The 16,780-nt window shown below is 39.6% G+C and overlaps 1 protein-coding gene across 2 annotated transcripts in view; it reads left to right on the top strand.

Moving 5' to 3' along the window:
• The window catches only part of POLR3B (RNA polymerase III subunit B), a 129,466-nt gene extending 113,417 nt beyond the window's left edge, over positions 1-16,049 (top strand). For both annotated transcript variants that reach the window (XM_053585261.1, XM_053585262.1), the window contains 5 exons: positions 1,403-1,506; positions 2,122-2,288; positions 6,061-6,174; positions 8,818-8,991; positions 15,059-16,049. In XM_053585261.1, coding sequence (XP_053441236.1) covers positions 1,403-1,506; positions 2,122-2,288; positions 6,061-6,174; positions 8,818-8,991; positions 15,059-15,188 — 689 coding nt within the window. In that variant the 3' untranslated portion in view covers positions 15,189-16,049. The remainder of the gene's footprint in view (positions 1-1,402; positions 1,507-2,121; positions 2,289-6,060; positions 6,175-8,817; positions 8,992-15,058) is intronic.
• Positions 16,050-16,780: the final 731 nt, after the last annotated feature.

Below are 16,780 nucleotides of genomic sequence, written 5' to 3'. Positions count from 1 at the left end.
AGAAAGAAGGGTCACAAACTGCTTGATTTAAATTCTAACACATTGTAGCTGAATTTAAAATAAGTGAACTGAATGATTGCTTCTGTTCTTCCTGTAGGAAAGCATAAATTCTTTATAATAAACAATACCATTTCAAGTAAAAAGCCAATTAAAGTAGCTACATGCTCTAGAATTCAGCTCCACAAGCCTAATAACCATATTGCAGGCAGCCACTAGACGTCAACTGTTAATAACTGATATTAAATAGGCAAGTGGCATTCTTTTCCTTAGACTTTGGCTATTGGTGATTATGACAAATCACAAAAAATTTATTTTAAAGTAGTTTGAGGAATTATGTAAAAGTCAAACTGAGGAATGAAAAATTTGAGTGGTTTCTTTTCAATAGGTGCAGATGGTTAATAACAGGGAAAAGGAATTTTATCTTACTATAGATAGAAAACCATTTCTTTCTTACTCCAATGCTATTCCCTAGTTTTCTGATTCTAAATAATAGAGATTTTAGTTAATTAATCTAAATTCTAGTTCTTCTCCTTCCAAGAAAAATAAATCAGAGGAATTAAAAACTAGCAACAAAATCTCTTCCAGGTTAGAATAATATTAAGGGAGTAATAAAGTACACTTAATTTGAGAGAATATCAGTAGTACATAGAATTTGATAGGGTTTTGTTCTGTTTTCATTCTTAGAATTCCATTTCTAATTCTAGCTTCTTTTTAAGAGTGATTTGGCATTTAATTTTCTTGTTCAACTTTACAAGTTCAATCAAAGATCACTTTTCTAATGTGCTGTAAGCTATAGGAATTAAAATTCCTTTAGGCAGTTTAGACTCAGCCATGGAAGCCCTGGCAAAAATCAGCCAAGCAGCCAGAACTCTGCAGCCAGTAGGTAGACCTATTAGCACATCAGCAACCCAGAGTACTTGTCACAGTTTTTCTAAGTCTGTGTTTTAAGCACACCTCTCATTCAATCATTTCTGTGTGTGTTAGTCAGACAACTTGATTCCTGTAATTTGGGTATAGCAGCAGATCACAAACTTAGCTGATGAGGACCAAAACTACTGTTGAAGTAAAGCTTCAGGGACATCGACAGCCCCAGGACCTAGTGACACCTCTACTGTTCAGTCTCCATGACACAGGAGGGTGGGCAAGCAGCCTGACAGCACCATTGTGTGTCATGCTAGCAGGACAGTCCGTAGGCTGCAGTGCCTTTATGCAAGGAGAGTCATTTTTGAACTGTTTGTCTAGCAGGATTGTTGGAAATTGCTTTTGTTACTCTTGGTAGATATCAAGGGGAATGTTTTAGAGCAGTGGAAATAGAGATAGCAGTAGGGAGATCCCAATTAAGTACTATATTCTTCCTCTCTGCCAATTTGCTTTACATGGCATGAAATTTTCTCTCCCCCAGGTGTTTGTGGCTTGATTGTCCCCCAGGAAGACATGCCATTTTGTGATTCTGGCATCTGTCCGGACATCATAATGAACCCACACGGCTTCCCATCTCGAATGACGGTAAGTTACCTTTAGATTTTTCAAAGATGCTGCCTGTGAGGAAGAAAGCAGGCAGTTAGTTTGCTTATAGTGAGTGGACGTGATGGGACCCTGAAGCTGATTTTAGGAAGAGCCCTTTGACCCCTTGCCAAATAAACAGATCCTAGCCCCTAATAGTTCTGGGCCACTCTCCTCTACAGAGAAAATGAGGAACATGTCTGCACTTCCCTTCCAGAGCAGAGTCTTCTGAGTGATGAATTTACCCTTCAGCAAAGAGATCCCTTTGTATCAAACCTCAGTGGTTCTCTCGTTGCATATTCTTTGCAGTCCTGGCTCCACCTCTGACCAGCTGTGTGGCCTTAGACCACTTGTTTCATCTCCCCCATCTGTAAAATGAGGAAATAGTAATACCTACTTACAGGGGGATTGAGAGGTATAAAATTAGATCATACATGTCAAGCTTTTTCAACAAAGTCTATTAATACAGTAAAGGATCAATAAATATTGCTATTAATTTATCACTATTATCAATAGTGGTAGTCTCATATTTTTTGAGGGGGGGAAGCCAGAGATAAATCAGCGAAGAGAATCCTATGCGCAGGGAGGTACTCAGTATAATCTGTTCACATCCAATAGGTGGGAAAGTTAATCGAGCTGCTGGCTGGCAAGGCTGGCGTGTTGGACGGCCGGTTCCACTATGGCACTGCATTTGGAGGGAGTAAAGTGAAGGACGTGTGTGAAGACCTCGTTCGCCACGGTTACAACTACTTGGGGAAAGACTACGTGACATCTGGCATCACAGGGTAAGTGTGCCATTTAAAAGAAAAAGAATGGTTTTATTAGGATAGGAGATAAGATCCCCTAAGATATACTCCTTAAGAAGGATACCTTGAGGTGTAAGCATTAAGGATTAAGCTTTAAGGAGTAAAGCTTTATTCCTTTAGGAAATCTGATATCAAAAAATCCAGATTTAGAAAACTGATAAATTGAGGAGTGCTGTTTATACTGGTATACATATAATTTTAAAAGTAGAAAAGATTTAAGTTACCAAAATGACTTCTATCCTACTTCTAAGGAACACATCAGTTGTATATAAAGCAAAGGTTTTCCTTAACTGTTGAATATTCTCTGCATTCAGATGATGAGTATCAGATAATTAATGCTTTCACAGATAGCCCGAATCCTAGCATTTGTGTATTTTTTTACTAAAGATGTGTTAAATATCTATTTAATATGTGCTAGGCACTGAGTATATACCAGAAATATATACCCTGACCCATGGAGCTGACCATTTAACCGTGTCACTAGACATTAAAAAATAGCAAACAGAAGGTAACTTTTCAATAAGGCCTACCATGACTGCCTAATTTAAAATTTTAACCCAGTACTGCCCATTTCCTGCTTTATTTTTATCTGTAGCACTCCTTGTTATCAAATATACTACATAATAATACTATATAATCCTGTTGTCTATCTCTCCAACTAGAGAAAAAGTCTGGTCTGTTTTGTTTAGTTTTCTATTTCCAGTGCCTACCTAGCACAGGACCTGACACACAGCAGGTGCTGTATAAATACTTGTTACCTGAAGGAATGCAGACAAAAAAAAAAAAAGTACAAACAGCTTTCACCAAAACGAAGACTAAGAATAGGTTAGATGATCCCTGTGAGGAAGTGGGTCTTTAAGCTAAGATGTGAAGTATGAGAAGGATATAGGCCGTTTGAAGGGTGTTTATGCTAAAGAAAAGTATGCCAGGGAAAGAGGTTGGGAAGTTCAGGGCGCCTGAAAAGGCTAGCTTGGCTAAAGTATAGAGAAGAGACCTTGCTGGCAGCCTGAGGTAAAGCTGGAGAAGGGAAGGAGCCAGGTCACCCAGGCAGAGCGTGGGATCTTCCTATTAACTGGTGAGAAACAAAGGTCTCTAAAATTCTTGTGAGCAACAAGCTTTAGAAACTTGAATCATATGTGCTTTTAAAGGATTAAATCAGTTACTTAAAGGAAGACACACTTAAGTGTTTATATCAGGTAAAACTCTAGGACATAGTTTATACCCTTCTTCCAAGGTTTTAAGACACTTGAGCACAAGTAAAACTCAGCATGAAAGCATGTGTGAGGACAGAGCTTGATTTTGGTGTTGCAAGGAGACTTCCAGGTATGATTTAAATCGTTAAAATCTGTATCTTTTAGAATTATAGAGTGTTTTTTAAAATAATTTTTCCAGACCATAGTAATATGGATATCTTTAGTTGTATCATACTTGAAATGTTACAGAAAACCATGTTACAGGAAAAGACACAGTTGTCATTGCTAAATTGACCATCTTAGTCTTCATCTCTCCACCCAGAAATAATGCAGATTTGACCAGAAGGTGTACAAAATCACAGAGGCAATTTGGTGGACCCTCTTGAACTAATTGGAAGGTTGAGTGGGTATATTCTGCTTGCTGTGGACAGTGGTAGTCTAGGTCTCCATCCATACTGCTTCCCTTACGCCTGCCTACCCACTGCTAGAGTTTTCATTTGTCATTTATTACATTGGCAAAAATTGAAAAGCACTGTTTGTTAGTTGGAAATTCCAGAGGGCCTGCAAACATATTTATATACTAGGTTTCATCCCTTGTTCATTTTTTCTTTTTTTTTTTGAGATAGAGTCTCACTGTGTCCCCCTTGGGAGAGTGCTGTGGCCTCACAGCTCAGAGCAACCTCAAACTCTTGGGCTTAAGCAATTCTTTCACCTCAGCCTCCCAAGTAGCTGGGACTACAGGTGCCTGCCACAACACCCAGCTATTTTTTGGTTGCAATTGTCATTGTTCTTTAGCAGGCCCTGGCTAGGCTCGAAGCTGCCGGTGTATTTGGCTGGCGCCTTACTAAGCTATGGGCGCCAAGCCCCCTTGTTCATTCTTAAGCATAGGTAGGAGGAAAAATTGCATATGGCTTTATTCTGTTGTTCATGGAATTGCACTGGGTAACAGAGTCTGATCAATCTTACCCTAGAATCATTCTCTATTAGAGTTTGAAAGAGCCTGTTCTGACCACCTTGTTGTACAACTAAGAACCCTGAGCTAAAGAGGTCATGCAGTTACTATGTTACAGAACAGAGACAAAAACAGGGTCTCTTGACACCCTCCCCATTGTGCCTTTCACTCTACTTTGCTTCTTCCAAGAATCCGATCACACTTAAGCTAGCAGAATGGCTTGATCGCTGCAGAAAACCTTTGCTAGTGATGCTGAGAGTCCAATCAGATATGCTAAGCAAGCAGGGGTGGAGTGGTTTTATTTGCTTCTCTGCTATGCCTATTCCTTCCTTTCCTCGTTTCACTCTTTCATCATACTGTAGCCCAAAATTTACTTGTTTCAAGATTGGCCAGTGTAACACCAGATTTGAACTTCTGCTGCTCCACTCGCCAGCTCTTAGCTAACCTCCAGGACCCTCTGTGCTTGTTTGTTCATCTTCAAAACAGGGATGACAGTTCTCCCTCCCTGGATTATTGTATGGATTAAATGGCAATTTGTAGGTGCTTCTTTTCCTTTGAGGAAGGGAATTCTGAGGTAGTTAAAAAAAATTTTTTAAAGGCATCAGTCCCCTAGTTGTTCTTAATCCAGACTTGCGAAAAAAGATTTCTTCTATCAAAGCATTTGTATATTCACTTTCTTTTTAAGCCCTTACTGTAGTTTTTCTGAAGATTCATCAACTCGATTATGTAACAGACATTTATTGAGCACCACTTATGTGCTAAGCAGGGTCATAGGTGCTGGAGGCACAGTTACAAAGGAAACAGAGTATTTTTGCAGAGTTTACTTCTCATGGGGAAGATAGGAGTCAGATAGGCCCAGATGTGAGCAATAATCAGAGAAATGGTAACTATAGATATCAAAGGGTGGTAAGTGCACTGAAGGGTGAAGTTAGGGGAGTGGCAATGCTGAAGGGGAACAAGGACTCCCTTAGATAAGGTGATCAGAGCAAGTCTCTCTGCAAGTTGAAATGTTTGACAGTCATGTGAATACCTGGTGGAAGATTTCAGGCAATGGAAACTGTAAGTACAAAGGCTCTGAGGCAGAAACAGGCTTGCTGCGTTTGAGAAGTAAGGTCAGTGTTGCTGGAGTAGAGTGAGTGACAGGAAGAGGGAATAGGAAATGAGTGTGAGGTGGGTGCATTCTGTTTGGCCACAAGGCCATGATACAAGACCTTTAGCAATACAGACTCTGGAGGTGATGAGAAAACATGGGGTAGTTGATAGCAGGAGAATGACCTTTTGTGAGTTACATTTTAGGTGGATTCACCCTGGCTTGTTACGTGAGTGATAGCCTGTTGAAGGATAAGAGTAGGAACAGGGAGACCAATTAGAAGATCATCTGTTGTAGCCCAGGCAGGAAAGGATGGTGGCCTACTAGGTGGTAGCCACAAAGGAGAGATCACCCTACATATACTGTTTAAATGCTTATTTCTTTATAAAACATTGACCTTATAACATAGCTATGGTACTTCTATATTTTCACCCACTCAGTCATAAACCTCTTTATGGTTGTCTCTTGTTAGCCCAATTTTAGTTGTTTAATCCAAAATACTGACCTTTCTTTCAGTGAGCCCTTAGAAGCATACATCTATTTCGGCCCTGTATACTATCAGAAACTGAAACACATGGTGCTGGATAAAATGCATGCCCGGGCCCGGGGCCCACGAGCCGTCCTTACCAGGTAAGAGAAGAGCATTTACAAAAAGAATTTATAATGCAGTCAGGTCTACCTTTACTTCCCAGCTAGAGTAAAATTCAGACTCAATAAAGTTGCAGTTTTCTAGAGATGTCAAAATTTTGAGTATTAGGTGTTAAGAAAAATTTGCCATGTGCGATTAATATAAAAATTTAGCAGCCAATTAAAAATTATTTCATAGGCACGAGAACAAACCTACCATAGGTCTTATCAGTGAACTACTGTGTAAATGTCTGCAAATATGATTCTATTCAGAAAGGTTCACACATATAAGAACGTACATACATGTATACCCACACATATACCAATATACCTGCATGCACCCATTTGAACACACATGCGTACCTTATTAGCCCAAACTACAGTTGTACTTTTTAAAAAACTAATGTTACTGGAACAAAAGCACCTGTACTTGCATGTTTATTTGGGTAAGCCTCAGTGGGGTAGGGTCCAATCTGCCCCAATCACCAGTATATCTTTAATTCCAAGCACAATGTCTGTGTGTTGATGAATGGGTCTGTGTTTGGGAAAGAATCAGAATGCTGAGTTTCACTTGTTCTTAGTACTACTTTTTCCAATTGGAGAAGTATAGTCTACATTAGTAGTTCTCAACCAGAGCCAATTTTGCCTCCCAGGGTACATTTGATAACATTTGGAGACATTTTCAGACGTTCCAACTTGGGGCTGGGAAGGGAGTTAATGACATCATAAACTTACGTGTAGAGGCCAGGGATGCTACAGGTATGCCCCCCATGACAAAGAAATATCAGTATGTCAGTAGTGAGCAACCCTGGGCTAGGGGAGGAAACCCAGGCCTTAGCATCAGATAGGCACAGATGTGAGCTCGTCTCCACCTTTTAGCACTATCACGAGCCTTGGACAGACCACTTAGTTCTCTCAGCTTCAGTTTTTCTCATATATAAAGTGGAGATGGCAATACCTGCTTCACAGGGTGCAGGTGACCATCAGGTATTTGAAAATAGAATGTATAAAGTGGCTATCTGTTGGATATGCTCAGAACTATCTGCTTTTCTCCCTGCTTTCACCGAGCACCACTTGGATGTAACAACAAGGGGAGCAGGGAATGAAGCAGCTAGTGTTTAGGGTTTTTTTGTTTGTTTTTTAACCAAAAGAGAGGTTTAGACATCTCCATCCCTTGACCATTAAAAACTGAGCATTTGCTCACATGTCTGTTGAAATAATACACATATGTGGGCTTCAGATTGCAGCAGAGGGAAGAGAAGTTGAGATGTTTAACACAATAATCACCTCAGCAATGAGACCTTATTTGGGTTAGGTATGTTTCTGTCCTAAATCTTATTCCCTCCTAAACTATTGTGTCAGTTACAACATCTAGAAACTATGTATTTCAGAGTAACATAAATGTCAAGGTAGTTATTGCCTATATTTCACTTTGTTGTGTAAAAGAAGTTATACTTTGGTATTACTCTTGGGTCTTCCATATGAAGAATGCCTAGAGAGCATTTGCTTGTAGTCCGTTCTCTCAGCTGGTTTAAAGTCTGAGCACTGTGTTCTGCATGCATGTTGTCTGACCACCTTCACCTTGCTCAGGGAGCTCCCGTGGAGGGAGCACCTACCCATGGGTTCTGTCAGTAGATAAAAACGTATAGATATTTGTCCTCACTCATGAAGTTTCCATTATAATGTCTTCATTTAAACATATAATATTTACAGGTCTTTCATGTTTAGATTTTCTTTCAACAAATAATCAACTTACTTGATCTATTGCGATTTTCATCCACAGTGTTTAAAAAATATTAAAATTTCAGAATGTGTTGGCATATACCATGTTCACCTTCTTAATTCCTTAGGAAACTGGCAAGAAAAACAAAGATTAAAAGATGCTATGGAATAAACTAAACAAGGAATTTATGGCTTATCCCTGCTAAAAGGGGACCTCTAGGACATAGCACTCCAAAATAAGCCGGACAGGGAGCTCACTTTTTTTTTTTTTCTCTCTCAAAATAATTTAGAGAGTGTGCTCAGAGGGGCAACCTAGGTGGCGTTGCCTAAGTTGTCATAATTCTCTAATTCTCTAATTTTACCTACATCTCTGGGTCCTCAGTTATTACTATTTAAAGTATTCTCAAGCCCAGCATATACATAAACCATAGGGAATCCATTCCAAGGGTTAACGGATCCTGGAGCCCTGGCACTAACTACAGAGACACCCAGATTTCTTCAGTCTGTTCAGGTTAGTTTTTCTGCTTTTAAATAACAGTAATCGGCATCTCTGAAAATATTCAAAGACACTGTTTCCTGATTTTGAACTCTACTATTATAATAATAATGATAGTGATGGTAACAGTAATATTAGCACTTGTGTTTGTGTTTATATATAATAGTATTAATATTACATGTTACTACATCTTACAGTATTATATAATTACATATTATTTTCATTTAACAATAACAACCACCAGTGTTAGATCCTTTCTCACTTGAAGCTCTGTAGCGTAGGTAAGCAGCATGTTCATGATCACTGTCTAGTAAGAGATTTGGATCCAGGTAAGCCCTGTTCCCAAGCCTCGTGCTCTTTGCAAGTATGTGAAACCATCTTTTTGTTTAATGTAATAAAACCCATTTGTCTAATAACTTTTTTCAAAGGCAACCCACTGAAGGTCGATCTCGTGATGGTGGCTTGCGGCTTGGAGAAATGGAACGTGACTGTTTAATTGGTTATGGAGCCAGTATGCTTTTGCTAGAGAGACTAATGATTTCAAGTGATGCCTTTGAGGTTGATGTCTGTGGGCAGTGTGGACTTCTGGGGTATTCTGGCTGGTAAGAGGATACCATATGTCTCTCATATCACACCCCTTTCCTCTTAAATGACAGCTCAAGAACTGACCCTGAATCATACCCATATAGTCTCCATTGTCTGTCATCACTAACATGCCTTCCCCATGCTTTCATTCCTATACTTGGAGATTCTGCATGTACATGTTATCATTTGTCTGCATAATGATCTGCCTACTACATACTAAAGTTTAGGCTCCAAAAGAATACAAATGATGTACCTTTTATGACATTAAATGCCTATTAAAAACTCCTAGCAGAAGCATTGTGGGATGTTAGAATCACAGCATGTTAAAGAAACTCTTTAGAGAAGATTGTATCAAATGCCCTGACTTGTAACTTTGAACCTAAAGAGCCAGGGATGCTTCTTCCCCAGGTCTTAGAGCAAATTGGTGACTATACTAGGACCAAGTTCTGTACCTTGGCCCCATTCTCTCTCTGCCATGGCAAGCAGTTTCCCACTTGGCCTGCAAATTCCATGAGGGCATGGAGTGTCTCAATTTTTTATTCAACAACCATTTCATGAGTAGCTACTAATTTACTAATTGTCAGACACTGTTCTGGGCCCCAGAAATACAGCAGAGAACAAGACAGATGATGGCTGTTCAAAGGGCCCTGATCTTCTAGTTCATTCTGATCATATCTATTGTGTTTACTCCACTTCTCTAGCCTGAGTCCTAGTAGATGCTTCATAAAAAATACTTGCTAAATGATACCCTGCATTTGTAGGATCGCCAATAAGTAAATTATATAATTCATAAAGTTTATAATTTTCATGTAGAGTTAGGTACACAAAGTCCAGCTTAAAGGATATGATATATTTTTTGTTTTATTTGTGTAGTCACAGCACCTTTCCTGTTGGTAATGATTCCATTCTACCACCAAAGAACAAAAAGCTCTGTTTAGGGTTGGTCATGATCCCATGTCCTAAAATACTCCTGTGGGCAAAAAAGCCTGTAGTTCCCCAGTCTCTACTCACTTTTCTGTCAGAGGCAAGATCTAAGATAGGTGCTGCTGGGATAAGGAACAGCCCCCCCATCACCCTTCACCTACCCTCCCCAGAGTACCTTTTTCCTAGGGAGAAGCCATCCCCAAAGGGTATAGTTAGGCCCAAATGAGCATTTGTTGCTGAGGTTTGAGGAATATGTGGGCCACCTGTTCCCAACTGTGAGGCCCCCCCGCCCTCTTGAAGCTTCCTTCCAGACAGAGTGCCAACTTCTTGCTATCCTGAGCTGCTAGTTTCTTGGTTGTATACAGCCAATCAAGAGTCAGAACAAGTGTGCTTCTTATAACAGGGTGTATATCTTGCTAGTTAAATAACAAAACCGTTTTTTGTTTTTTTTTGTTTTTTTTTTTGAGACAGAGTCTCACTGTGTCGCCATCCATAGACTGCCATGGTGTCACAGCTCACAGCAACCTCAAACTCTTGGGTTTAAGCGATTCTCTTGCCTCAGTGTCCCAGGTAGCTGGGACTACAGGCACCTGCTACAACATCTGGCTATTTTTGTTGTTGTTGTTGTTGTTGTCATTGCTGTTTAGCAGTCTTATGTGGCTGGCCCCGTAACCACTGAGCTACGGGCACTGAGCCAAATGGCAAAACTTTTTAACCAATTATTTTATGAGTTTGATGTTGAAGAGTTGATGAGTCCTGTCTGTGAATAAATCATTTCATTTTTAAAACTACTAGAAGAGGTGGCCATTTATAGTTCATTTTTTTCCATAAGGTTACAGAGATGGGATGACATGATTTTTTTTTTTTTTTTTTTTTGAGACAGAGTCTCACTATCACCCTCGGTAGAGTGCTGTGGAGTCACAGCTCACAGCAACCTACAACTCTTGGGCTTAAGTGATTCTCTTGTCTCAGCCTCCCGAGTAGCTGGGACTAAAGGTGTTGGCCACAACGCCCAACTATTTCTAGTTGCGGTTGTCATTGTTCTTTAGCAGGCCCAGGGCTCGAACCCGCCAGCCTCGTGTATGTGGCTGGCACCCTACTCACTGAGCTATGGGCTCCAAGTTGAGATGACATGATTCTAAGAATAAGCCTGACTCTTTTTTTTTTTTTTTATTAAGTCACATACACATAGATCATTGAATACATTTATGCATATGTGGGGTACAATATGTTGATTTTTTTTATACAATGTGACGTGGTTACATCAAACCAATCAACACAGCTTTCGCCTCATTTACTTGATTGTGTTAAGACATTTATGTTCTACACTTGACAGATTTGACTCGTACCCTTGCAATATGCTTCATAGGTGTGGTCCCGCCTTTTACCCTCTCTCTATCAAACCTCTCCCCTCCCCTCCCTTCCCACTCCATTTCTCTCCTTCATCCTGGGCGATAGTTGTGTTCTATCTTCCATAAGAAAGTGTGAGTAAATAGGAGTTGGTTTCATAGAAGTACTGAGTACATTGGATACTTTTTCCTCCGTTCTTAACTTGACTCTTTCTTACATCTGTAAGATGGGAGTTTGCTTCAGTGTTGAGATGTCTGTTCGTCTTTGAAATGCATATTGAGCTTGCTTTTTATAGTCTGGGCTGTGTGACTAAAAAAAAAAAAAAAAGAAAGAAAGAAAGAAAGAAAAAGCAGAAAGAAAAGAAATAGTGCAATAGAAACATGCCTGGAACCTAGTTGCACTATGCTTAATCTTCAAATCTGGCACAAGGATTTTTAAGTAATTTACTTTGAAAGGATGGTACAGAAGACTCATTGCATTAAAAATAGAGGTCATGAAACTTCAAAAAGAGTTTCCTTTTCTTTTCCCTGCATTCTTCCTCCTTTCTCCCACCTCCAAAGAAAAAAACAGTAAACTAGATTCACTTGTACACTTTGAAACCTTCCCTTCTCCTCTCCTGAACATGCAGGAAAAGTAATGTGAGCTGTGATTTATCTCCCAACGTTACTCTATTAAATGTATGTCTTCTTTCCTGCTTCATTTCTGTCTCAGTTAGAGATCATCTGATGGCAATGCCTGTTTTGAAATCTATGTGTTCAGTTTGTATTGTATTTGAAATCCTTTGAAAGGACTAAATCAGGTTATACGGTTTGAGGATCTTTACTGTAATTAAACAGACCTTAATATACCGAATGTCTGACTTTGAGTGGCCTACTTATACCCTTGTTGCCAACAGAAAAAAATCCTAATCCATTCTGGTAGTCTAGCTGCCTCCTCGTGTGCTGCTTCTGGCCAAGGAACATAATGATGGCTGTCATTTTTCCCATCATTACCTGATCATGTGTGCTGTATTGTGTGGGAGGGAGTATGGGCGCTTGTTGGAGGAAGTCGCTCTTTAATGAGTCGCACAATGGAGGCTGGGTAATTAGAGCGGTTCAGAACCTTGAAGCTGGCCTTTTGTCAGTGATTTGCACATTAGTAAGGCATTGCTATGGGGATGTTTACAGCAAGACTGTTGTTCTGCAGAAGACACCAAGGGCATAAGTCACAAAAGGGAGGTCCATAAGGAAAGCTGCAGGGAAAAGAAAATCCCTATTAAGATAATTAGCTCATAGAGGATGTTTCACTGGACAATCACTTCTCTTGTGAAGCTACAGCTGAAAAAAAGCCACTACCTTTCGCTTTGTCCTAAAAAATGAGTTTGTTTTATTGTTATTCAGGTCAAGTTTTTACCTTTGGAAATTGTTCAGACAAAGGATCAGGTAATACACACAAACACACACATACAGTTGAAACATTGTAAATGGTGGAAAATATTCAATAATAGAGAAGACTGGCCAGGCACTGTGGCTCACACCTATCATCCTAGCACTCTGGGAGGTCGAAGTGGAAAGAGCTCTTGAGCTTAGGAGTTCGAGACCAGCCTGAGCAAGAGTGAGACCCTGTCTCTACTAAAAATAGAAAAATTAGCAGGGTGTCATGGTAGGCACCTGTAGTCCCAGCTACTCAGGAGGCCGAACCAGGAGAATTGCTTAAACCCAGGAGTTTGAGGTTACTGTAAGCTGAGCTGAGGCCCCAGCACTTTAGCCCAGGCAACAGAGTGAGACTCTGTCTCAAAAGAAAAAAAATAATAATAGAGAAGACAAATGGGGTTTCTGGATTATGAATCAGCATGTATGGAAATTTTAAATAGATTAGCTTGGATTGTAGTCATAGAGTAATTTACTAGACAGGAGAACCAGCAAGAAATTACCCCAGTTAAATCCATTCCCTAATATGATTAAAGCATGAACATGAATGCTGAATAAATCAACTCAGGCATATTAAAAACATAATTCTTAAATTCTAGTGCATTAAAGAAGTCTTCAGATAATCTTTTAAGAAAAAGTAACTCTCCATGTTTATATGATTACTGTTAGTAGATCAAGTACTCCACAGTTTTCAGTACCCAGAATCCCCTGGTGTCTGTGATGGTCTGTCTTCTCCCTTTCTCTTCTCCTCAAGAAATCCTATATTTACATGGTTATTCACCACCACTTTCAAATTCTTACCTGCTGTGCTTACTTTTATTTTCTAAAATAATAAAAACTTAATTTTGCCTATTACAGAAGTGATCCCTGCAAAAAATACAAAGAAAAAGTGACAGTCACGTGACTCTTCTTTATGACATTTCCAATTGCCAGTAGTTCTTAAAATTTCTTTTCTTCTTTATATACAACCCTTTCATGACTCTGATAATAGCAGAAAATACAAATACACACACACAAAAAAAATTTTTTTTTTAATTTTACATATGATTTTGGGGGTTCTGTATACTTGCTGATACCCGTCACAGGGCCCCCTTTGGACCATTTCTGTGCTGTGTTCAGCAAACTGCCTTTCTTACTTCACAGCGTGGCCTAGACACCTTACATTTTAATAAATACAAATCTACCTGATCACATGTGACAGCTGCATAACATCCTTCTATGTAAATGCCCTACAGTCATGGAAACACTTGCCTATGAGCATCCACACAGTCTCTTGCTTTATGCTTTTTGTAAATAATATGGATTCAACCATTCTTGTGCACACATCTTTGCCACTTTTGTGATTAAAGAATTTGCACATTTACATTTTGTGCATTTTACTGTCTTACTACCCTCCAGAATGGCTAGTCATTTGTTCACCAAGGAATCTCCCTCTAGCTCCTGGTCAGCACCAGACCTTCTAAGCCTCAGTTGCTGTTCTTTCACTCATTTCTCCCTATTAACTGGGAGGACCTAGTTTTCTGCCTGTTAAGTGTTCTAGCTGCCTAGACCCCTAAGGAATAGTGTCAGGATCTGTTTTGGTCCTAAACCTGAAAGAATAATTACCTTTCTCCCCAGGGACCCTTCAGTTGTAGCCATTTCATTCAGTTCATTGCATCTTCCTGAAAAAAGAAAATCCTAGTTGAAATAAGAGCCATATTGGTTAAGCACAAGGGCTGTTGTAAGGACTAAGTGGGAATATATGCTCATGCGTGTGCACACGCGCGCGCGCGCACACACACACACACACTCCTTAGTTTTGCACAAGGGACTGAACGACCTAAGTACAGTAGCTTCAGATACCGATAGAAATAACCAGCCCGAAGAGCACTGGAAAAATTAGTATTTGATTGGACATCACCCTTCTATTCAAAAATCTTGTCTTTTTCATGGGATTTTAAATATCTCAATGACAGAAACTAAATTATAATTGTTGTGAGCCTTGTCCAGAATCATATCAAATACATAGAGATCTGTTGAATCAGTTTAAAACTCTTGAAACAATGAAAAATATCTAAATTCAAGTAAATTTCTAGGGCCCATTCAAAACAAATATATGGGTATATGTTTTTCATTTTAAGGAGAAAGGTCTAGAAATTTGTTAATAGCTGATTCAAGTTGCATGCTGTTAACACTAAAGGGAGTGGTATTTGTTTTATTATTTTCTTTTACTTCCTTGGACGTTTCTTTTTATTTGGGGGGCACATATGTACAAATTTGGCAGTGTGACTGAACATTTAGGAATAGGAAAATAATTTTATGGAATGACAATAGAATTTTGTAGAGACAATTCTCACTTCTTGTGTGCAGACCTTTGTTTCCGAGCTGCTGTTCCTCTAACACATGCCAACTTGGATTTCAGGTGCCATTACTGCAAGTCATCATGCCACGTTTCTTCCCTCCGCATTCCCTATGCCTGCAAGCTACTCTTCCAGGAACTGCAGTCCATGAACATCATCCCCAGGTTAAAACTGTCTAAGTACAATGAATGAGCGTTGAAAAGATGATTATTTAAAGAGAACAAGCGATATGTTCTATGCAATGGAAAGCAGAAGGGATTGAGGACTACTACTCCTGTGAATAATTCCTTTGAGTATTCTCTCTCTAAAGCAACAAAAAAAAAAAAATATTGATTACTGAGCAAACAACCTGGATCTGTGAGCCTCCAGCCATGGGAGGGATGCCAGCAACATGAACTGTAATGCAGTTTGATTCACAGATGGATAATGACCTGAAGGATAAACTTTTATTTATGTGAATAGCTTGAAGTGTATTCATTGGAAGAACTTACTCCTTAAAGAGAATGTTTGGGGTTAACTTTCCCATGATATCTTCTGGCTAATGATTTTCAAGATTCTTCTGAAATTTGGAGGATGTGAAGAATTCATTTGATTTGGTCAGGTTGACTTTTGTTGAGGTAGCTGGTTCTGAGCAGTACGTGGAGGAAAGAAGGACCCCAGGAAGCTGAAATGGTGGCCGACAAAGTGAGAGCTGTCTTGACTGGTACTGTGGAAGATGAATTTTCCCAACAATTAATTTCTTGCCTTTTCACACCCAAACTTTGTAATTTTAATCTTGGTGAAATATAATAAATGTGTTTCTACCTTGTCACCTTTTCTCATAGACTTAGTTGCTGGGCTACTTTAAATCTCCATGATCATACCATGCAAAAATATTTATTAAATATCTGAATATAACTCCATGGATGCTTCATCATTGCCTATTCCTTTCATTCTTGTCAGGATGTTAGCTTTCCATTTTCTTTTAACCTGACAGCCTTCCTTACTCATTTGTAATTTGTTCTCAACTGCTCTGCCTTAATATATGTATTAAGGATTATTAATAAAGTAAGAGTCAGCAAAGCTATTATTATTATTATTTTTTTTTTTTTTTTTTTGAGACAGTGTCTCTCTGTCACCCCGATTAGAATGCAGTGGTATCATGGTGGCTCGCTACAACCTCAAACTCCTGGGCTCAAGTTATCCTCCTGCCTCAGTCTCCTGAATACCTGGGATTATAGGCACCTGCCACCACACCCATCTAATTTTTATATTTTTAGTAGAAACAGGGTCTCACTCTTAGGCTGTTCTTGAACTCCTGAGCTCAAGGGATTTTCTGGCCTCAGCCCCCCAGAGTGCTAGGATTATAGACATGAGCCACTGCATTTCTAAGGCTACATTTCTAGCATGTCACACTGAAAATACTCCACAGAGTATTAGTAGGTATTGCATGCCAACAAGTATCAAGCTCCAGTGTCAAAAGAAGGTTGAGAAGCTGGGTGTTACCAAGTTTTCAAAACCTTTGTGATCCCGGGGTGGCTCCTGTGGCTCAGTCAGTAAGGTGCCAGCCCCATATACCGAGGGTGGTGAGTTCAAACCCGGCCCCGGCCGAACTGCAACCAAAAAAATAGCCAGGCATTGTGGCGGGCACCTGTAGTCCCAGCTACTCGGGAGGCTGAGGCAAAAGAATCGCTTAAGCCCAGGAGTTGGAGGTTGCTGTGAGCTGTGTGAGGCCACGGTACTCTACCGAGGGCCATAAAGTGAGACTCTGTCTCTACAAAAAAAAAAAAAAAAAAAAAACCTTT

Source organism: Nycticebus coucang, chromosome 3, assembly GCF_027406575.1.
Source record: "Nycticebus coucang isolate mNycCou1 chromosome 3, mNycCou1.pri, whole genome shotgun sequence".
NCBI classification, from domain to species: Eukaryota; Metazoa; Chordata; class Mammalia; order Primates; family Lorisidae; genus Nycticebus; species Nycticebus coucang.
This window is presented reverse-complemented; position numbering and strand designations above follow the sequence as displayed.